This window comes from Lynx canadensis, chromosome E3, assembly GCF_007474595.2.
Source record: "Lynx canadensis isolate LIC74 chromosome E3, mLynCan4.pri.v2, whole genome shotgun sequence".
Taxonomy (NCBI): domain Eukaryota; kingdom Metazoa; phylum Chordata; class Mammalia; order Carnivora; family Felidae; genus Lynx; species Lynx canadensis.
Genome location: NC_044318.1, coordinates 17,442,758 through 17,465,518, shown reverse-complemented (window position 1 = coordinate 17,465,518; position 22,761 = coordinate 17,442,758). Strand labels below are relative to the sequence as shown.

At 39.3% G+C, this 22,761-nt stretch overlaps 1 protein-coding gene across 1 annotated transcript in view; it reads right to left on the bottom strand.

Annotated features, from left to right (window-relative positions):
• Nucleotides 1-22,444, bottom strand: part of LOC115504121 (cytochrome b-c1 complex subunit 2, mitochondrial) — a 30,740-nt gene extending 8,296 nt beyond the window's left edge. The window contains exons 1-10 of the mRNA XM_030300827.1: nucleotides 22,321-22,444; nucleotides 19,279-19,362; nucleotides 19,032-19,181; nucleotides 18,589-18,653; nucleotides 17,023-17,079; nucleotides 16,676-16,800; nucleotides 14,751-14,848; nucleotides 12,108-12,165; nucleotides 9,230-9,325; nucleotides 8,703-8,902 (exon numbers count right to left, since the gene is read on the bottom strand). Of these exons, the coding sequence (XP_030156687.1) occupies nucleotides 8,703-8,902; nucleotides 9,230-9,325; nucleotides 12,108-12,165; nucleotides 14,751-14,848; nucleotides 16,676-16,800; nucleotides 17,023-17,079; nucleotides 18,589-18,653; nucleotides 19,032-19,181; nucleotides 19,279-19,362; nucleotides 22,321-22,353 (966 nt within the window). The 5' untranslated portion in view covers nucleotides 22,354-22,444. The remainder of the gene's footprint in view (nucleotides 1-8,702; nucleotides 8,903-9,229; nucleotides 9,326-12,107; nucleotides 12,166-14,750; nucleotides 14,849-16,675; nucleotides 16,801-17,022; nucleotides 17,080-18,588; nucleotides 18,654-19,031; nucleotides 19,182-19,278; nucleotides 19,363-22,320) is intronic.
• Nucleotides 22,445-22,761: the final 317 nt, after the last annotated feature.

Below are 22,761 nucleotides of genomic sequence, written 5' to 3'. Positions count from 1 at the left end.
GGTTTTAACTTTTTTCACTTAAATCTAAAATGGATTATTCCTTTACTTTTTACTGGGTACTTTCTAACCTTCTTTTGATGATTAAAGGTTAAACATTCATGTGTGAACATTATTATTACAGATGCGGTATGGCTGAGGGGTACAGACTGTAGGCTCTGGCATTAGACAAACTTGCTTTCTTCCTTCTGCTATTGTGACTTCTTTTTCATCAATTCACTTACACTTCTCCTACAGACTAAAGTCAAAGGACTGGGGGAAAATGTTTGCTTAGTGGATGTTATTTAGCTGTCCAAGGTAGCCAAAAGTTGAGCCTCTAGATAACAGGGGTATTGCTATCTGCACTCTGAGCAGAGGAGTAAGCTCCTTAAGGTGAACAAGAGTGCTCAGTATAGTGTTTCCCAGTGTTTATGCAGACAAATTACGTAAGGATCACCTGAGCTGTTATTAAAAATACAGACTTTGAGGATAGAGGAAGACGGCGGCATAGGAGGACACTGGGCTCACCTCGTCCTGCTGATCGCTTAGATTCCACCCACATCTGCCTAAATAACCCAGAAAACCGCCGGAAGACTAGCAGAAGGGACTCTCCGGAGCTAAGTGTAGACAAGTGGCTCACAGAAGAGGGTAGGAAGGGTGGAGAGGCGGTGTGTGCTACACGGACTAGTGGGAGGGAGCTGGGGCGGTGGAGGGGCAGCCCATTGGGCAAGGCAGAGCCCCTGAAGTCTGGCTTGCAAAAGCAGAGGGGCAGGACTCCGTGAGTTCTGACAGCCAGTGAGACTTAACATTTGGAACGTTAAAAGTCAACAGCTCTGCTCTCAGAGAACGGGAATGGCGAGAAGACACTGGGAGGGAGAGTTGTTGAGCCCCGGAAGGACAGAGCTTGGGGGGGAACAAAGGCTCTGGCAAGCGCCATTTCCCTGTCCCATCCCCCAGCCAAAATTCCAAAGGGAACCAGTTCCCATCACCAAACTTGCTTGCACCACGCAAATGCCCAACGCTGTGCTTCTGTGTATCCATCCCTCTGATGGGCCTGCCTCCCTCCTGGTGCTGCAGGGCCCCTCCCGCAGGGGGCCACAGACAGCAGAGCTAAGTCTGCCCCTCCCGCCCCTGTACACCTTGCGGATCCACCCTAATACATCCTTGGCCAGATCCCATCAAAGCAGCACCAGAAGCCTGGCAGTGTGCAAGCAGCCCAGACAGGGACCACACCACTCCACAGAGAGGCCTGCCCCTGGAAGAGGGGAAGATAAGGTACACGCTGATCTGACTGTGGCCCCAGTGGTGGAATGGGGGCAGACATCTGGTCTGACTATGGCCCCACCACCAACACAAGTTACTCCGGACAGCACAGGGGAAGTGCCCTGCAGTTTGAAGCCACCGCAGGGACTACCCAAAATGACAAAACAGAAGAATTCTCCTCAAAAGAAACTCCAGGAAGTAGTGACAGCTAACGAATTGATCAAAAACGATTTAAGCAATATAACGGAACAAGAATTTAGAATAATGGTCATAAAATTAATCGCTGTGCTTGAAAAAAAAGCATACAGGACAGCAGAGAACCTATTGCTACAGAGACCAAGGGACTAAAAAAGAGTTATGAGGAACTAAAAAATGCTATATATGAGGTGCAAAATAAAACAGAGGCAGCCATAGCACGGACTGAGGAGGCAAAGGAGAGAATAGGTGAATTAGAAGATAAAATTATGGAAAAAGAGGAAGCTGAGAAAAAGAGATAAAAAAATCCAGGACTGTGAGGGGAGAATTAGAGAACTAAGTGATGCAATTAAACAGAACAATTATCTGTACCATAGGAATTCCAGAAGAAGAAAAGAGAAAGGGGCTGAAGGTGTACTTGAACAAATCATAGCTGAGAACTTCCCTGATCTGGGGAAGGAAACAGACATTGAAATCCAAGAGGCACAGAGAACTCCCTTCAGACGTAACTTGAATTGATCTTCTGCATGACATAGCATAGTGAAACTGGCAAAATACAAGGATAAATAGAGAATTCTGAAAGCAGCTAGGGATACAAAAGCCCTAACTTACAAAGGCAGACACGTAAGGGTAGTATCAGACCTATCTACTGAAACTCGGCAGGTCAGAAAGGAATGGCAGGAAATCTTCAATGTGATGAACAGAAAAAAATATGCAGCCAAGAATCCTTTATCCAGCAAGTCTGTCATTCAGAATAGAAGGAGAGATAAAGATTTTCCCAAACAAACAAAAACTGAAGGAATTCATCACCACTAAACCAGCCCTACAAGAGATCCTAAGGGGGATTCTGTGAGTGAAATGTTGCAAGGACCACAAAGTACCAGAGACCTCACTACAAGCATGAAACCTACAGACATCACAATGACTCTAAACCCATATCTTTCAATAATAACACTGAATGTAAATGTACTAAATGTGCCAACCAAAAGACACAGGGTATCAGAATGGATAAAAAAACAAGACCCATCTATTTGCTGTCTACAAGAGACTCATTTTAGACTTGAGGACACCTTCAGATTGAAAGTGAGGGGATGGAGAACTATCTGTCATGCTACTGGAAGTCAAAAGAAAGCTGGAGTAGACATACTTATATCAAACAAACTAGATTTTAAATTTAAGGCTGTAACAAGAGATGAAGAAGGGCATTATATAATAATTACTGGGTCTTTCCATCAGGAAGAGCTAACAATTAGAAATGTCTATGCACTGAATACAGGAGCCCCCAAATATATAAAACAATTAATCACAAACATAAGCAACCTTATTGATAAGAATGTGGTAATTGCAGGGGACTTTAATACCCCACTTACAACAATGGATAGATCATCTAGACACAGGATCAATAAAGAAACAAGGACCCTAAATGATACATTGGATCAGATGAACTTGACAGATATATTTAGAACTCTGCATCCCAAAGCAACAGAATATACTTTCTTCTTGAGTGCACATGGAACACTCTCCAAGATAGATCACATACTGGGTCATAAAACAGCCTTTAAGTATAAAAGACTTGACATCATACCATGCACACTTTCAGACCACAATGCTATGAAACTTGAAGTCAACCACAGGAAAAAGTCTGGAAAACTTCCAAAAGCATGGAGATTAAAGAACACCCTACTAAAGAATCAATGGGTCAACCAGGCAATTAGAGAAGACATCAAAAAATATATGGAAACAAATGAAAATGAAAATACAACAATCCAAACGCTTTGGGATGCAGCGAAGGCAGTCCTGAGAGGAAAATACATTGCAATCCAGGCCTATCTCAAGAAACAAGAAAAATCCCAAATACAAAATCTAATAGCACACCTAAAGGAAATAAAAGCAGAACAGCAAAGATACCCCAAACCCAGCACAAGAAGAGAAATAATAAAGATCAGAGCAGAAATAGATAATACAGAATCTAAAAAAAACTGTAGAGCAGATCAATGAAACCAAGAGTTGGTTTTTTGAAAAAATAAACACAATTGATAAACCTCTAGCCAGGCTTCTCAAAAAGAAAAGGGAGATGACCCAAATAGATAAAATCATGAATGAAAAAGGAATTATTACAACCAATCCCTCATAGATACAAGCAATTATCAGGGAATACTAGGAAAAATTATATGCCAACAAATTGGACAACCTGGAAGAAATGGACAAATTCCTAAGCACCCACACACTTCCAAAACTCAAACAGGAAGAAATAGAAAACTTGAACAGATCCACAACCAGCAAAGAAATTGAATCAGTTATCAAAAATCTCCCAACAAATAAGAGTCCTGGACCAGATGGCTTCCCTGTGGAATTCTACCAGACATTTAAAGCAGAGAGAATACCTATCCTTCTCAAGCTGTTCCAAAAAATAGAAAGGGAAGGAAAACTTCCAGACTCATTCTATGAAGCCAGCAGTACTTTGATTCCCAAACCAGACAGAGACCCAGCAAAAAAAGAGAACTATAGACCAATATCCCTAATGAATATGGATGCAAAGATTCTCAATAAGCTACTAGCAAATCTAATTCAACAGCACATAAAAAGAATTATTCACCATGATCAACTGGGATTCATTCCTGGGATGCAGGGCTGGTTCAACATTGGCAAATCAATGTGATACATCACATTAATAAAAGAAAAGGACCATATGATCCTGTCAATCGATGCAGAAAAAGCATTTGACAAAATTCAGCATCCGTTCTTAATAAAACCCCTTGAGAAAGTTGGGATAGAAGGAACATACTTAAAGATCATAAAAACCATTTATGAAAAGCCCACAGCTAATATCTTCCTCAATGGGGAAAAACTGAGAGCTTTCCCCCTGAGATGAGGAACACGACAGGGATGTCCACTGTCACCATGGTGTTTAACATAGTGTTGGAAGTTCTAGCATCAGCAATCAGATGACAAAAGGAAATCAAAGGCATCAAAATTGGCAAAGATAAAGAAGTCAAGCTTTCACTTTTTGCAGATGACATGATATTATACATGGAAAACCCGATAGACTCCACCAAAAGTCTGCTAGAACTGACACATGAATTCAGCAAAGTCGCAGGGTACAAAATTAATGTAAAGAAATCAGTTGCATTCTTGTACACTAATAATGGAGCAACAGAAACACAAATAAAGAACCTGATCCCATTCACAATTGCACCAAGCAGCATAAAATACCTAGGAATAAACCTAACCAAAGATGTAAAAGATCTGTATGCTGAAAAATATAGAAAGCTTATGAAGGAAACTGAAGAAGATACAAAGAAATGGAAAAACATTCCATGCTCATGGATTGGAAGAATAAATATTGTTAAAATGTCAATACTACCCAAAGCAATCTACACATTCAATGCAATCCCAATAAAAAATGCACCAGCATTCTTCTCGAAGCTAGAACAAGCAATCCTAAAATTTGTATGGAACCACAAAAGACCCCGAATAGCCAAAGTAATACTGAAGAAGACCAAAGCTGGAGGCATCACAATTCCAGACTTTAGCCTCCACTATAAAGCTGTAATCATCAAATCAGCACGGTATTGGCACAAAAACAGACACATAGACCAATGGAATAGAGACTCCAGAATTGGACCCACAAAAGTATGGCCAACTCATCTTTGACAAAGCAGGAAAGAATATCCAATGGAAAAAAGACAGTCTCTTTAACAAATGGTGCTGGGAGAATTGGACAGCCACATGCAGAAGAATGAAACCAGACCACTTTCTTACACCATTCACAAAAATAAACTCAAAATGGATGAAGGACCTGAATATGAGACAGGAAACCATCAAAACCCTAGAGGAGAAAGCAGGAAAAAACCTTTCTGATCTCAGCTGTAGCAATTTCTTACTTGACACATCCCCAAAGGCAAGGGATTAAAAGGAAAAATGAACTATTGGGACCTCATGAAGATAAAAAGCTTCTGCACAGCAAAGGAAACAATCAACAAAATTAAAAGGCAACCAACACAATGGGAAAAGATATTTGCAAATGACATACTGGACAAAGGGCTAGTAAAATCTGTAAAGAACTCACCAAACTCTACACCCGAAAAACAAATAATCCAGTGAAGAAATGGGCAGAAAACATGAATAGACACTTCTCTAAAGAAGACCTCCAGATGGCCAACAGGCACATGAAAAGATGCTCAACGTCGCTCCTCATCAGGGAAATACAAATCAAAACAACACTGAGATATCACCTCATGCAGTCAGAGTGGCTAAAATGAACAAATCAGGGGACTACAGTTGCTGGTGAGGATGTGGAGAAACAGGAACCCTCTTGCACTGTTGGTGGGAATGCAAACTAGTGCAGCCGCTCTGGAAAATAGTGTGGAGGTTCCTAAAAATAGATCTACCCTATGACCCAGCAATAGCACTGCTAGGAATTTACCCAAGGGATACAGGAGTGCTGATGCATAGGGGCACTTGTACCCCAATGTTTATAGCAGCACTTTCAACAATAGCCAAATTATGGAAAGAGCCTAAATGTCCATCAACTGATGAATGGATAAAGAAGTTGTGGCTTATAAATACAATGGAATACTACCTGGCAATGAGAAAGAATAAAATATGGCCTTTTGTAGCAATGTGGATGGAATTGGACAGTGTTATGCTAAGTGAAATAAGTCATACAGAGAAAGACAGATACCATATGGTTTCACTCGTATGTGGATCCTGAGAAACTTAACAGAAGACCATGGGGGAGGGGAAGGGGAAAAAAAAAGTTAGGGAGGGAGCCAAACCATAAGAGACTCTTAAAAACTGAGAATAAACTGAGGGTTGATGGGGGGTAGGAGGGAGGGGAAAGTGGGTGATGGGCATTGAGGAGGGCATCTGTTGGGATGAGCACTGGGTGTTATAAGGAAGCCAATTTGACAATAAATTTCATATTAAAAAAAAAAAAAGACTTTCAGGTTTCTACAACAGATTCACTCACCCAGATCCCTGTAGATGCAATCTGGAAAGCCACATTTTAAAAATAATTCCAGATGACTCTTATGTATGTTAAAATTTGAGAACCACTGACTTGGCCAATATAAAGCATAAGAAGAGATGATTTTTTTTTGTAATTTAAAGTTTATTTTTGAAAGAGAGAGAGCATGGGTGCAAGTGGGGGAAAGGCAGACAGAGAGGTGGGCAGAGAAAATCCCAAGCAGGCTTCACACAAATGGCACAGGCTCAAACACTGGGTTCAAACCCACAAACTGTGAGATCATGACCTGAGCCAAAATCAAGAGTCGGACACCCAAGTACTAAGTCACCCAGGCACCACAAGAAGAAATGCTCTTTAATTACCTGAAGTTTAATTACAATTTTGAGATTATCTTATTCATACCCCAAATTTCTGGCCAAATGCTGAAGTAGGAATTTCTGTTAAATTATGTCACTGGATTAGAATTAAACTCCAGCCACCCAAAAGCATCATTAACATTCAATGGTGAAGAGTAAGTATGAAGAAAAAAACCCAGAATAGACCATGAATGAGGAGAGATGACATGTAGAAGAAATTTAAAAAGTAGCAGCTATAATTTAATTTAGAACTAATTTAAGATAATGGTTTTCAAACTGTGCTCCAGGGAACACCAACGGCTTTGTACAGAAGATTCCAAGGCTTTCAATGTCAAGTGGGCATTCAAAAATTTTTTTAAAAGTGAAAATTTTTGTGTTGGGCATTGCAGTTGGGGAACTATATGGGATTAAAAAAAAAAAGGTTTAAAAACTATCACTTAAGAGAGAAAAACGCTCTGAAGGCCTGATATACAGGGAAATCATTTTAGATTTCTTTCTGAGTCAACAGGACTGCATATCATAAACTTTGTTCAAATCAAAAGCGTGGTTTATGGCCCACCACACACGCACTTTATATCTGCTTTGTGAATGAGTAGCCTAAAGGAAAACCATGTTGTCCAGGAGATAACAATCAGTGCTCAGATTCCTGCGTTTCTTTACAGTAAAATTGTGATTCCTGCCTGAATGAGAATCTATAATCTTTAGACCTTTCACAGGACGTAAAAAGTATATAACCCTGTAAAAACTGTTCATTCTCTGGAGCACTTTCTTCCCTGTGAAGAGCATGTTTCCTGGGCAGCTGTCCTAACTTGGAGCTCCAATAAAACTCTTTCTTACTTTTGGACTCTAAAAGGTTGGTTCATTTCGTGTTGACACCACTGATTTTAATTCCACTCTTAAGTGTCATATGGCCAAAGATTATCTACTTGTGCCATATACTGTTGTAAAATCACGACCAATATTTAGTCCTAAAATTCAATACATTTTCTGCTTTTGTTGAAGGTCATGTGGGGTATTGCACCGGGCAAACAAGGGGTGCTCATTACATAACAGTTTGTTGGCCGACATTTTACATTCTCTTGATTTGAAGTATCATTATTTTGAAAGCTTTAGCACTTTCCTCACTGTTATAAAAGGTGTGTTTGAGAGGAACATGGCTTTTCGTTAAAATTAAATGTCATAATTTTTCTATTTTAACTTAATCTCAATCTGGAGCGGTGGGTCCATGAACTGTTTCTTAGTGTTTATGTTGTACCTTTGGTTGGAAAGTGCAGTGAAATTCACAAAGTAGCCATAAGAACACAAGCGGACAGAAGAAAATCTAGAAAAAAGACTAATTAGAATCTAGGAAAATGTTTAATATCTAGAACTTCAAAGAACTGGGGCACCGGGGTGGCTCAGTCGGTTAAGCATCAGACTTCATTCAGCTCAGGTCATGAACTCATGGTCTGTGAGTTTGAGTCCCCCATTGGGCTCTGTGCTGACTGCTCAGAGCCTGCAGCCTGCTTCGGATTCTGTGTCTCCCTCTGTCTCTGCCCCTCCCCTGTGCGCTCGCGCGCTCTCTCTCTCTCTCTCTCTCTCTCAAAAAATAAACATTAAAAAAAAATAAAGGAAAAAAAAAAAAAAAAAAAAAAAAAAAAATAAAAAAAAAAAAAAAAAAAATAAAAAAAAAAAAAAAAAAAAATAAAAAAAAAAAAAAAAAAAAAAAAATAAAGGGAACTGAAGTGTGAATCTCTCACTTTTTAAGCATTTACTTCTTTCTACACTAGAATATAATTGAAAAGACAGTAAGTTTTTAGTTAGATCCTCTAAGGAACTAAACTCAAGCCTGGCTATCTCTTCAACTTTACAAAGATTTTATTTGAAGAGCAGATTAACAGGACTACATCATACACACTGACCCTTTAAAAACAAAAGGAGAGATACTGACTATTCAGACTCACATCAAATGGCTGGTGAACTCCCTTGGCAACGGCCTGGTACAGAGAGCTGGTAGCATTGCTGCCCCTCTTGACGTGTGGTCCAGCACCAAGGACATACTGGAGAACACTAAATGCATTTGCTTCTGCACTTCCTATTGTAGCACTTTCTGCTACAAGGGCAGCATGGACGAGGCTGTCTCCGCTCTGCTCTCGGATTTCACCTGGTGCCATGTAAGGAGAGAGTGACGAAGAAAGGGGCTTGTTTCCCACAGGTTTTACTCTGTATTCTCTACAACACAGTATTAACTCACTGAAATTAAACTTTCCTGTGGCCTGGTGCTCTTAGCATGTCATTCTGCTCTCCCCACAGCGCGCACGCACACATACACAACACGTTTAATACACAACTCCCAACCAATCTATTCTCTTCCTTCCACACGGAGTCTGTTTGGTGGTAAGTAATCAGGCCTATCCCACACCAATATGCTATTCTGATGTAGAACATCCTTCTGATAAATTAGTCCTAACAGAACAAAATGCTTACTTACCTCCACGATATCTGGCCTTTGTACTAGGTAAACCAAGCCCACCCCTCATGTTGAGAAACTGTTCAGCAACTTGCTTTAGAACAGGATGACTCACACCTATTTCAACAGAAACAAAACCAAGATAGAACCATCATTTCTAAAACACAATTGTAAAATACCTCTTTTAAATACATGATTGTACAATTCAAGTTTTTATAGAAAAAAACAGTAAAGAAAACAAGAGTACGCTCCCAAAATGCTACCCTCCCTGAGATGCCACTTATACTTTACTATATACTCATCTAGAACTTTTTACTACACATATATGAATATTATCATTTTCCTTTTTTTTAAAATGGTGTTACTCTATTTATATTATTTCTAACTTGTCTTTTGTAATTTAGATCTCAGTGAGTGGTTTACAGCAAACATTTAATGGTTATAAAGAATTCCATTTTATGGATGTACCACCATTTATTTAATCAATCCCTTTTTGATGGACTGTTTCCAATAGTTGGCTATTAAAACAATATTGCAGGGGCGCCTGTGTGGCTCAGTCGGTTGGGCGTCCAACTTCAGCTCAGGTCATGATCTCCTGGCTTGTGAGTTCGAGCCCCGTGTTGGGCTCTGTGCTGACAGCTCAGAGCCTGGAGCCTACTTCTGATTCTGTCTCCCTCTCTCTCTGCTCCTCCCCTGTTCACTTTCTCCCTCTCTCAAAAATGAATAAACATTAAAAAAAAACTTTTTAAAAACAATATTGCATTGTGCATCAAAGAACACTTTCAAGAGAGTGAAAAGAACCCACAGAATGGGGAAGAATGTTTGCAAATCACATATCTGATAAGGATTTAGTATCCAGAATATACAAAGACTCTTACAACTCAACGATAAAAAAACCAAACAGCCCAACTAAAAAATGGGCAGAGGACCTGAATATGTATTTCCCCAAAGAAGATATGCAAATGGCCCAAAAGCACAAAAACAGATGTTCAATGTGCTTGGTCATTAGGGAGATGCAAACCAAAACCACAATGAGACACCACTTCACACGCACAAGTATGGTCATAATCAAAAAGACAGATAATAATAAGTGTTGGTGAGCAAGTGTAGTTATTGGAACCCTTGTGCACTTGTTGGTGGAAACACTAAAATGGTTCAACTGCCACAGAAAACAGTCTGGCAGTTCCTCAGACGGTTAAACACTTACCATATGTCTTGGCAATTTTACTTCTAATAATATACCCCAAAGAATTAAAAACAGGCATATAACAAAAACTTATACATGAATATTTATATTTACAATAGCCAAAAGGTGAAAACAACTCAATGTCCAAGTGATGAATGGATGAACAAAAAGTGATAATAGAATATTTTTTAGCTAGAAGAGGGAATGGAACATTGGTACATTACAATAGGGATGGACTTTGAGAACACTATGTTAACTGAAAAAAAGCCAGCTACAAAAGGCTACATATTATGAGATTTTATTTATATGAAATGTCCAGACAAGTCAATTCTACAGAGACAGGAAGTAGATTAGCAGTTGTCAAAGGCAAGGAAGTAGAACAGGGGAGTGACTGCTAATAAATATAGCCTCTCTTGGGGATAATGACAGTGTTCTGAAATTATGCAGTGTTAATAGTCATAGTACTCTCTGAATATAATAAACCCCATGGAATCATACGCTTTAAAAAGGTGGATTTTATGGTATGTGAATGATACCTCTATTAAAGTGTTATTTATAAAACAAATGAACAAAAAACCCAATATTGCAAATAATATCCTTGTGCAACTGTTTTGTAAACTTGACCAACTGTTTTTGTATGATAAATGCTTAAAAATAAAATTGTTGGGTCTAAAGCTGTCAACATTTAGAATTTTAATATATTTAAAGAGACCTCCAAAAATGGACCAGTTTATGCTTCCACCAACAGTTTTTAAGAGTGCCTATTTCTCCATACCTTGGTTAATACTGGGTGGTGTCAATCTTTTAATTTTTGCCAATGTCACGGGTTAGAAGCTTTTAACTACTAGTGAGGCTATTTTTTTTTTTTTACAATAATTGGCCATATACACATATATACAAACATTTTCCCCATGACTTGTTTGTTCGTGCCCTTTGCCTATTTTCAATTATATTATACATCTTTAAAAACAAAAACAAAAATACTTTTATTTTTTATTTTTTTAATTTTTTTTTTTTCAACGTTTATTTATTTTTGGGACAGAGAGAGACAGAGCATGAACGGGGGAGGGGCAGAGAGAGAGGGAGACACAGAATCGGAAACAGGCTCCAGGCTCTGAGCAGTCAGCACAGAGCCCGACGCGGGGCTCGAACTCACGGACCGCGAGATCGTGACCTGGCTGAAGTCGGACGCTTAACCGACTGCGCCACCCAGGCGCCCCACAAAAATACTTTTAAAGCTCTTTGCTCAGAGACATTTGTCCTTTGTCAAAGATTTTTCAAATACTGTAATTTTTTTTACATAAATGTTGAATTCTGCTTTCTAAAACAAAACAACCTGAGAATTAAAATCCCATCACATAGTGCCTGAGGACTGTAAACATAAACAGAGGACTGAGTTATCAAATTTCATTCAATCATGTGCTCACATAATTACTGTTCTTTTAAAAAAAATTTTGTTTTAATATTTATTTATTTTTGAGAAAGAGAGACAGAGTGCGAGTGGGGGAGAAATAGAAAGAGAGACACAGAATCTGAAGCAGGCTCCAGGGTCCGAGCTATGAGCACAAAGCCCGATGCGGGGCTGGAACTCACGAACCACGAGATCATGACCTGAACTGAAGTCAGACGCTCAACCGACTGAGCCACCCAGGCGCCCCAATTAGTTACTGTTCTTAAGGAAACAAACTGACCTGCAAGCAATTCCCAACTTACCAAGTCCGATCAAAGCCATTCTCGCACTTGTAAAATGGTTCTGCACATAGTTATGTAACTGAGGAAGTTAAAAACATTTATGAGGTTATATAGGTAGAAATACAAAACACTAACAATTAAAACTGCAGCGCAAGAGAAAATAAAAACTCAGGCTTAAAGGCTGCTGTAGTGAACTAGACTACCTAGTGCTGAATTATACAGATTTAATTTTTTTTTAATACGGATTTAATTTTTAAAACTATTGCTGAAATTCAGAACTAGAACTTAATGTGATGATGGTTACAGAACTATGAACATAATGAAAACCACTGAACTGTGCACTTTAAGTAGGTGAACTATACAGTACATGAATTATATCTCAATAAATCTGTACTGAAAAAAAGGAATTAAAAAAGGCCTGAAAAAAATCAGAGCACACACTGGCTTGAACTTGAAAAAAAATGAGACTAAGTTTATGATTTTTATTATAAGATGATTTTAGCAGATGTGCATCAGATTTCTTTTGTCTCTTTATAGACATTAATAAGGTACCACTAACATTCTACCGTAGGGCTAACAGTTATGTCACCATATCCCTCCTATATCCTTCACACTCATCTTTGAAGGGTTCCTTGTCAGGAGATTACAGTGTATATCAGGGTTTCCAACCTGGATAACAAAATTAGCTGGAGCTTAAAAAACAAAAACAAACACTGTCACTGTCTCTGACCCCCACCCCATTCCTAGGCCCACTCTACAAACTGATATACTAGATTCAATGTGGAATCAGAATCTTGATTTAAAACCAACCAACCATCTGCCCATCCAATGAATCCCCAGGTGATCTGAGATCAGTGAGATTTGCGAATCACTGGTTTATATTATTTAGACCTAACATACAAAAGTAGGGCTAAAACATACTCTCAACAGGCCCACTATTTCTCCCAAGGGACTGAAAATTGGCTCCTGGGGGCAAGAAAAACATTTTACTCCTTTCATATATAGAATACAAATATATATATGTATACATATATAAACACAGAGTGTATCTATGATATTAAAAATTCTGGGTATAAGAAATTGGCTAAAAAAAGTTCCCTGGGAATGGGTCATAATGTTAAAAATCACTAGGCTAAGGTAATGAGACTGAATCAAGTTACCACAATTTATGCCCTAAAGCCAATGGTGCTTAAATCTCTGGAATCACCCTGGAAAGTCATATTTTTATATTTTTTCTACTGAATGCTGCCATTGCTCAAGGTAGTCTACCACCAATTTCTTTAGGATTTCCTTTAAGGACACAATTAAAAATGCTAATAATTTTGAGATAACCATGGTTAACATCTTGCCCAGGAGACAGACAGACAGACAGACACAGACACACACACACACACACACACACACAAACACACACATACTTTATTTTCTAAAATTGGGACCCTATGGTATATCCTATTTGTAAATTGTGTTTTCTTCACTTGATAATATGCTATGGAACTTTTCCATATCAATATTTTTGGATGACTGAATAAGTCCATTCTACAGATAACTAAGTGAGTTATTCAGTCCCAGAAAGTTGGGTATTTAACTTGTGTCTCATTTTTCACAATTATAAGCAATCTTACAGTTGACATTCTTGTAGATGTTTTGCTCTATATATTCTTTTAGTTATCTTAATAATATATTTTCACATGGGTGAAATTGATTTCTGAAAAATTTCAAAACTCACTGACGGCCAGTCTTATGAAAAATGCTTAGCATTTAAGTTGGATCATATCAGTTATAATTTTTTTTTAAAGTGCCATATGAATGGGAGGCATTAAACTGTTGATTGATAAGTGGATGGTTTTCTAACCAGGAAATAAAAGAGTAAAGGGATAGAATATACAATTCAGTTTGCTCTAGTGGCTAACCAGAAATGAAAGAATAAAACCTTAATTTCCAAGTTATATATACTTTGCGAGTATTAATAGTTCCCAATTCTTCTCTTTCTTTTGCAAATTTTTCTCTTAATATCTTTTGATAAAAAAAATTTGGGGGGGGGATGGAATAGGAAATTAAGATTATATATGCATATCTACACTTGCAGGTTTGATACTCAAGGTTTCAGTTTCACATTTTAGAAGTGAAGTTTTAGGTTATACATACGGCTGTGACATGTGGCAAGTCTGTACTGCCAGTAAAGTGAGGCCAGTGTGCTGGAGGAGACGAATGAGCTAGTAAGCAGGCTAACGAGGGATGGGAAGTGATTCGGGTTCATTCCTATCTGCCTATTCAGAGGAGTTAAAGAAGACTTTTGGTCACAAGATTACTAAATTTAACATTTAAATACTGCTTTAAAAAGACACATATAAACAGAGAAAGGTCTAGAGGAAAATATATCTAGGCAGTAACATTCAGTGACTTTAGGTATGTGAAATGTTTTCTTTTTTACTTGTTCTGGATTTTTCTGAAATTCATATATTCCTTTTGTGATTCAAAACTTTAAGTTAAAAGCTGTAAAAATTGTTCAGATAGAATTTTAGTTAAAAAGCCAAGCTGATGGAAAAAAAAAAAAAAAAGCCAGGAGGTGATTTTAAATTTGAAGATGAAAAGAAAAATTAACAAACCTGAAATGGCAGTGAAAAGCAGCACACTGTAAAAGGTAATGTGTTTTATCAGTACCTCATCTGGTGTCACTTTTCCAATCCTATAATCAGGGCAATACAGGGAATTAGCCAAGGCATTTCGGTAAGCTGCAGCATGCAAATTTTCAATGACACCTGTAAAATAAGTAAAGAAGCACTTGTGGAAACACAATTCAAATAAAGTCAACATTTTCAGAACATGGAAAGCAATGAGACTACAATTTTGGTCACCTTATGGCATTCAAGTGTTAAGATTAAGGCTTGAATTTTAAAATTCTGCCAGTTGAATGTGCTGAGAAAAGCAAGAAATTATGTGAAAGCAGCTTCTACATCACGGGGTCCACCTGATCACTTCTCTCATCTACCTGGTATCGTCTGGAAACTATAATGGTCTGGGTTTCAGCAAGTCTGAATTGAGTTATAGCTCTGCTACCAACATGCCATGTGATCTTGGATAAGTCATTTACCTGAATTTGACTCCGAGGCTCTCTAAGTAATGAGGAGTTGTCAGGTTAAAAAGAGGTATGAAAGTGCCAGTGTTAAGTCATCTTACTAGCTCTCGGAGGTCAAACTGCACTCCTCACTGGTGACTGGCACTGTTCTTGCTTTCCTGCTTCAGTCAGTGTCTTTGAGGTATGTCCCTTTCATTTGCTCATTATTTGGGCAATTTCTCTATGCCAGGCACTGTGTTAGGTGCTGGAAATAGAGACATGAGTAAGACACAATGCCTGCCCTCAAAATGTTGAGAGGAAAAACTGTGAAAGCATGATGAAGCTGATGTCAGCAGGATGTGAAAAAAGCAGCAGGGGCACAAGGGAAGGGCAGTGGGAATCAGGAAGGAGCACCAGAAGTAAAATCCAGGATGAGTCTTACATAAGGAGTAGGTGTTTCCCAGGAGAATGATTAGGGAGTGGCATTTCAGGCAGAGAAAACAGACAAAAGCATCCAGTAGGATAACAGATTCAAAGGGGAAATGCAGTTGGGAGGGGAAGAAGATAGAACAAAAAGCGATGGAGGTAGGCAGGGGTCAGATGGTGAAAGTTATCACACATGCTAAGGTGAAGAGTTTGAACTTTATGCAACAGAGACTGAGAAGCCTTTAAACGGTTTTCATGAAGGATCGCTTGATGGCAATGTGGGAGATGGACGAAGATGCAGACCTGGGGGCAGACACCAGCCAGGAGACAGCAATAACTGTTCAGATAGAAAGGATGAAGGCTGGAACCTCACTGCTAACAGCAGGGAAGAAATAGAAAATTGTAGAAAAGATGACTTACAGGCCATCTATTTCTTTGGTGGAGGTCCAGAGTAATGAAGACCATACTCCTTTGTAAAACAGTATCACTAACATAATATTAGCTAACATAAACCAAGCTCTCATACGTTCCAGACACTGACAGGCCTGCGTTCTGAGTGAAGCGCATCCCATGCTGAGCCCCTGCAGCTGGTCACCTGCTTAGACCCGAGTGGTCCACCTGCACGCTTCTGCTCCTGCCAAAGCTGTGTGACTTCCAAGAGTCGGTGCTGCTTGTTTACGTATTTGTTTTGCTAGTCACACTTGTCGACAGTTATCATATAAACACAAAATACGAACACCAAAAAAGTTAAAAAAAAAAAAAAAAAGTTGCTTCCTTTGGAAACATCTAGTAAAGGTGAGTTGGCTAAACAATAATAGCAGCACCAATTACGAACTGTTGCTCGGTTTGGTGTAAGCAAACTACTGAAAAAACACTGGATTCTAAATACTAAAACAGGGATTCTATAATTAATTTACCTACCATCAAAGATGAAAAATAATCAACAACATAAATGTTTAGAAACAAAAGAACACAGTTAAGAAACTAGACAAATTTTGGAAAAGTTATTTATAAACTCAAGCAGAAGAAAATTTCAACAGCAATTTTTTTCCTCAAAAACCCAGTATCTTACAAGCAACTGAATGTGATCTGAAAATATACTTACGAGCCTGTGGATTCTGAAAAGCCACAGCTTTGTCAATCCTTAGCTGAGACTGAAGGTCAGCTACTTCCCAACGACGAAATTCTGGGGCTGTGGTGACATTGAGCAGGAACTCCATTAGAATATCACTATAGAAGACATCAAGAGTTTCACGTCAAAAATTTAAAACCAAAGTCCATTCTACATAAATGTAATGCTCTCTATATTAAGTTTTAGGCCTTGTGGTAAGCATAGTGTTCTATAGTTTGTGACCAAAATCAGAGGTCATAACGCCACATTAAAAAGGACAAGAACTGAGCAGCTTAGGATTTCTTTAAAAGCAGATGTCCTCAGCACGTGCAGATACTTACACATCATCTCGCAGACATTCCACAGTGTAGGCCATGTTTTCCCTGGTTGAAGTCACACTGAATCAGAAATAAATTACAATGAATTATCTAAATCAGAAAAATAAGGCTTCCTTATATCTTTGTTAAATCAACAAATTCCTTTGGAAAACTTATTCTGAAGTTTAAAAGCACACATATTCGTCAACTAAAGCTTGAAATATTTTAAAAAGTCTTTAAAGGAAGGAAATCTTGACATGTTACACATGGATGCACCTTGAAGACATTAAACTACGTGAAATTAGAAATCAGAAAGAATATCATGATTCTGCTTTCAGGAGGAACCTAGAGAACTCTAAACCATACAACATAGAATGGTCACTGTAAGGGGTGGCCAAAGACAGAAGGAGAGTTAGTGTTTAATAGCTAGAGTGTTTCAGTTGGGGAACAAAAAAAACATCCTGGAGATGTATAGTAGTGATGGTTTCCTAAAGCCACTTCATGCCAAAGACCTGTACACTTAAAGCAGTAAATTTTATGTATATTTTACCCTAATTAAAAAAAAAAATGGCAATTAAAGTTGAAGATCTCTTTGTACCCTTCTCTGGCTAACTCTTTCACTCCCTCTTTCCCACTCTAGAGACAAACACAATGGTAAGCACTATGTATTGTTTTTAAAATGATACCTTAAAAATATCTGTTGTTTCTCCGCAAAATATTTAACTAGAATAATCTAGTTCATTCCTTAACTGCTGTATACTAGTCCCATATCACTAGACTATACTTTATTTATCCATTTCCCTGAAGATGGCATTTAGATTGTTTCCAGTCTTTGTGCATGTGGATTAAAAACTTAGACTGTAAGATATCTCATTTTCAGTATTACTAGATATTTGTTGATTCTTTCCTAAGTACTTGTATCAGTTTATTCCACTAACTGTAGAAGAGATTCTCCCTCTTAACACTGCCAACACCTTTTATAAATCTGACAGGTAACGGCATGACACAGTCGATTATAAGTAAAGATCAGTGTTTCTGGCTTCCTACTCTGGGAATAGACTGTTCCTATCCTTTGTCTGTCCATTTCCTATTTTGCTTGTCCTCTCCTAATTTGTAGTTCTTTATTTTTCCAAATAATCATTTCCGTGTTTATGTTGCAAATATTTACTGCCAGTTACTTGAATTTTTACTTTAAGTCATAAAGATGTTTTACATTTTGATGTTGTCAAATTGATTAGCCTTCTTCTTGTGTCTTCACAAATCCTTAATCACCTTGATAAGATAGAAAAGTTCTCTTACAGTTGAGTATTTTCTGGTGTTCTCATAGTTTCTTACTACTTATTTAAAAAAAAAATTTTTTTTTTTAACATTTATTTATTTTTGAGACAGAGAGAGACAGAGCATGAACAGGGGAGGGGCAGAGAGAGAGGGAGACACAGAATCTGAAACAGGCTCCAGGCTCTGAGCTGTCAGCACAAAGCCTGACGCGGGGCTCAAACTCATGGACTGTGAGTCATGACCTGAGCCGAAGTCGGACGCTTAACTGACCAAGCCACCAGGCGCCCCTCTTATTACTTATTTTTAACATACCTTAATTTACCACCAACTGCTTCAATTCCACGGGTTATCTTGAAAGATGAAGCTCCTTTTGTAGTCTGGAAAAAGAAACAACAACCGTATTTAGTAATTTTTTACTGCCAAACATCACACTGTATCACAATCTAATGTCTGATTGTCATTAGACTCAAAAAGAACTTTACCTAAATAGCAGATCCTTTTAAAGTTTGCCAAAAGTACACTATAGTGTTTCTTTTCTTTTTTGTTTTACTTATGTATTTTTTTAAGTAGGCTTCACACCTAGCACAGAGCCCAACGTGGGGCTTGAACTCACAACTGAGATGAAGACCTGAGCTGAGATCAAGGGTTGGATGCTTAATCAACTGAGCCACCCAGGTGCTACCACTATACTTCTTTTCTGTAAGACCATGATACTATAGCATTTCTGAACAAAGTGAGGCAATAAAGACGCTTACCAAACTGGATGCAAGACGAAGCAAATGAGAGGTTCCTAAGTTGTTGGAGTCCTCATATCTACTGCCTGCTTTAATGAACAAACCAATTCTTGATGCAGGAGCATAGTTTTCCAGAGAAGCAATCACTAAGCCATTTGGTAACTTGGTAAACTGTATTTAAAATAAAGTAAGATGTGATCAATGTTTTCATATTACCAAAGACAGTAAGGCATGTATGGGTTTCAGTGAGCAACTCAGTGGGACTAACCTCAAGGTCCTGAGGAAGTGGAGGCACTCCTGCAGGGGCAGCTGTGGTCTTCACTTTGGGAGCAACTTTCAGGGAATAAAACCTCTAAACACAAAAAAGACAGGTTACCCAGATTTCTTTCAAGAACAATGTCTTATATTCTGGTGTGCCCAAGGAAGGTGTCCAGTGATAAAATAACTTCATGGGAGGATTTGGCTGATTAACTTAGTATTACTAAGTTACTTAAATCTCTTTTTGTGTAGAGCCTGAAGGAATACCTAATCCTACGTGCTCATTTTTTTTTAATAATTTTTTTCACATTTATTTATTTTTGAGAGCGACAGAGCATAAGCAGGGGAGGGGCAGAGATAGAGGGAGACACAGAATCCAAAGCAGGCTCCAGGCTCTGCACTGTCAGCACAAAGCCTGATGCGGGGCTCGAACCCACTAGCTGTGAGATCATGACCGGAGCCAAACTTGGATGCTTAACTGAATGAGCTACCCAGGCACCCCAATGCTCATTTTTTAAAATGTAAAGAACTACTGTATTTTCTTTTCCCTTTTAGCCATCTTTTTTCTTATAACCATCCTATTAAAGCTTCAGGTGGTTCTTCCTGGCTCTAATGCTTTGGAATTTTTTTGAAAAGGTGTGGGACTGCCACATCCATACCCTTTTATTGATGTCAGCATTACTGTTTTCCTTATCTGCTCAGAGAATCTCATTTTAGCCTACTTCCCAAGGGAAGTGACTTCATCTCCATGATCATTTTAGTAACCTTTAAAAAAGAGAGTATACCAAGGAAAATTCTTCCAAGCCCCCGATATTTTCCACAGTATCTTCACTGTCTTGCGTGCTACAGTAGGACCACACAACCAAGGGTTTTATTTCTTCGCCTAATATAAATTTTGATCATCCTGCAATTAACAATAGCTTCAGCTACAGCAGATTGTCAGTTTATTATATGCAGCCACTGGAAAGGTAAAAGGGTCCTCTTAAATGCTGGATAATGGATCCAAAATGCATAACTTTATTGTTTGTTTGTTTTTTTTTGTCAAATGATATACACTGCTATAATATTCATCCTTAGGTTCCTGAGGTTATCAGCAGAGATGTTATCCCAAAACCAAATCCACATACTGCTGGAGTTTCCTGAGGACTCCCATCAGAGGCTGCAATGCCCCTCCTCTATGATGTCCTGAAGGGCTGTTATATATTCAACATCAGTGCTGTACTAAGTTGGTTCCTAGTTTTCACTTGTTATTAGTACTTTTTAATTATAAATTACAATGAGCTTTGTTTTACTATCAATTTCGTTTGCTGGGTGTGGTACGTTTAATTCTACTTGTGATTTTGGTTTTCGATTTTCATAGCTGTTCAAGTATGAATAATCTATAGTTCCACTGTTAAGGGAGATTTAGGTGCTTTTCCCTCAAGAAACAGCTTTGTTGATTATGTACTGTCCTTAATTGGTCCCATTCAAATCAGTTGCAAAGAATTATCCTCGTAATTGTCATGCAATTACTAGATTACGTTAATAACCAAATATGTATAAACTTATTCTTCTGTAAAGTAAGTGATATAATTGGGAACATTAATTGTTTTCAAGTTTACTGCAATTTGTTTACATTAGTCCTCTCCAGTTCAGCTACCTTTGAGTACTTTCATCTACTGGAAAGTGGGGATGGATGGAATGGAGATTTTGGGGTGTTTTGCTAGTTTAACTAGGCTGCTCTCAGAGTTGTTAATTACTGGTTTGTCTAGGTGTGCCAGGAAGGGTAATTTAGGCGATATTGTACTGTAAATGGCAGCCCTTTATATATCCACAGTATATCTATCTAAACATTAGGCACAGGGAAACTCCATTCCCTGTTCTTCTTCACCACTCTCTAGCAGGTTTCTAGGTTATCTAGTAACCAGATTCTACCGGCATCTTGGGCTAATTTTTTGTTGTGGGGGAATGTGTTTGCGGACTGTAGGAATTTAGCAGCACTTCTGGCCTCTAGATGCCAGGTACGTTCCCCCAAAGGGTATTATAACCAAAAATGTATGCAGATACTACCAACTATTCCCTGGCAGCAAACCTTGCCCGCCTGAGTTTTTTTTTTTTTTTTTTTTTTAACGTTTATTATTGAGAGACAGAGAGACACAGAGCATGAGCAGGGGAGGGGCCGAGAGATGGAGAGACACAGAATCTGAAGCAGGCTCCAGGCTCTGAGCTGTCAGCACAGAGCCCTACGCGGGGCTCCAACTCACGAACCAAGAAATCATGACCTGAGCCAAACTTAACCGACTTAGCCACCCTGGCTTAACCGACTGAGCCACCCAGGGGCCCCGCCCACCTGAAATTTTTAAAAGTGTTCCTCATTTCCCCTGATGATAACCTCCACTCCACAGTGATAGCACGCTGACATTTGAGGAGTCTTCCCCAAGTGACGGCTCTGTTTTGTCTGGGTTGAATGAGAAGTCTTAAGCGGCTCCCGAGGGCTGACCCTGAGCCCCTCCTAGAATTCTCTAACATCAAGAAAAACACGTTATACTGCTGGGGCACCGTAAAAGTTTCAGGCACAGTGATAAGCACTGTACGGCAATTTGCTTATTTCTTCCTTAACATTTTACTCATAAGCTCAGCTTAACCGTTGGGGAAACTGATGCTCCGTGATACACTAAGAAGCAGGGGCCGGGGCTGACAGGGTAAGTAAGGGTGGAGGGCTAGGTACTCGCCGGCCTCCTTGTCCCCCAGGACTCGCTGTCTCCTCCCGCACGCCAAGTGCAGCAGTGACCTTCAGAGGTCTCTCCACTGAGTCACTTCACCTCCACTCTCAAGCTCTTTCCCTCTCCTTTTCAGGTTTTCCGGCGTTAGGTCTCTTCTGCTCGTAGCACGAGCTGGGCCTCCAATGCGCGACCCACTCAGTTTGCAGCCCACTTGGCCCGCAGAATTCGGCTGAAGGGCAGACGGAAGCCCAAGGCCCCGAAACTCCAAACCAAGCACCACCGGTCCGTATCAGCTGACATGCCGACAAACTGCTCCCCAACCTTTCCCCAAGCCCACCGGCTGTGCTCACCGAAAAAGACCCGGCTCTGCTTAGCAGCTTCATGGCTCAAGATTGCTCTAATCCACGGTCACAGCCGGTTAAAGGAAAGCAAGATGGTGGCCGACGACGGAGTTTCCCAGCTTCCCCCGCGACAATCTTTCCCACGCCTTCTACGTAAGAGGACTCTCTATGCGGACAGCACTCTACTGCTCCCCGGAGGAGGTTGGGCCAGTCCAATTACTCTAAGACGCAGGATAGGCAGACGCATAATTTTGTAAGTAAATAAGCAGAAGATTACTTATGTTACCACTTTTTGGATTCTAGTCCTGGCCCGGATATCCACTCTGTAATCCTGCTCTACGTCTACGACATCCCATCAGAACCCCCCCCCGCACTTTGGATTCTCCCGATCCGGATTGTCCAATGAGAGAGCCCCCTTTCCCGGGATCCCACCCGTGGTCTCTGGATTTA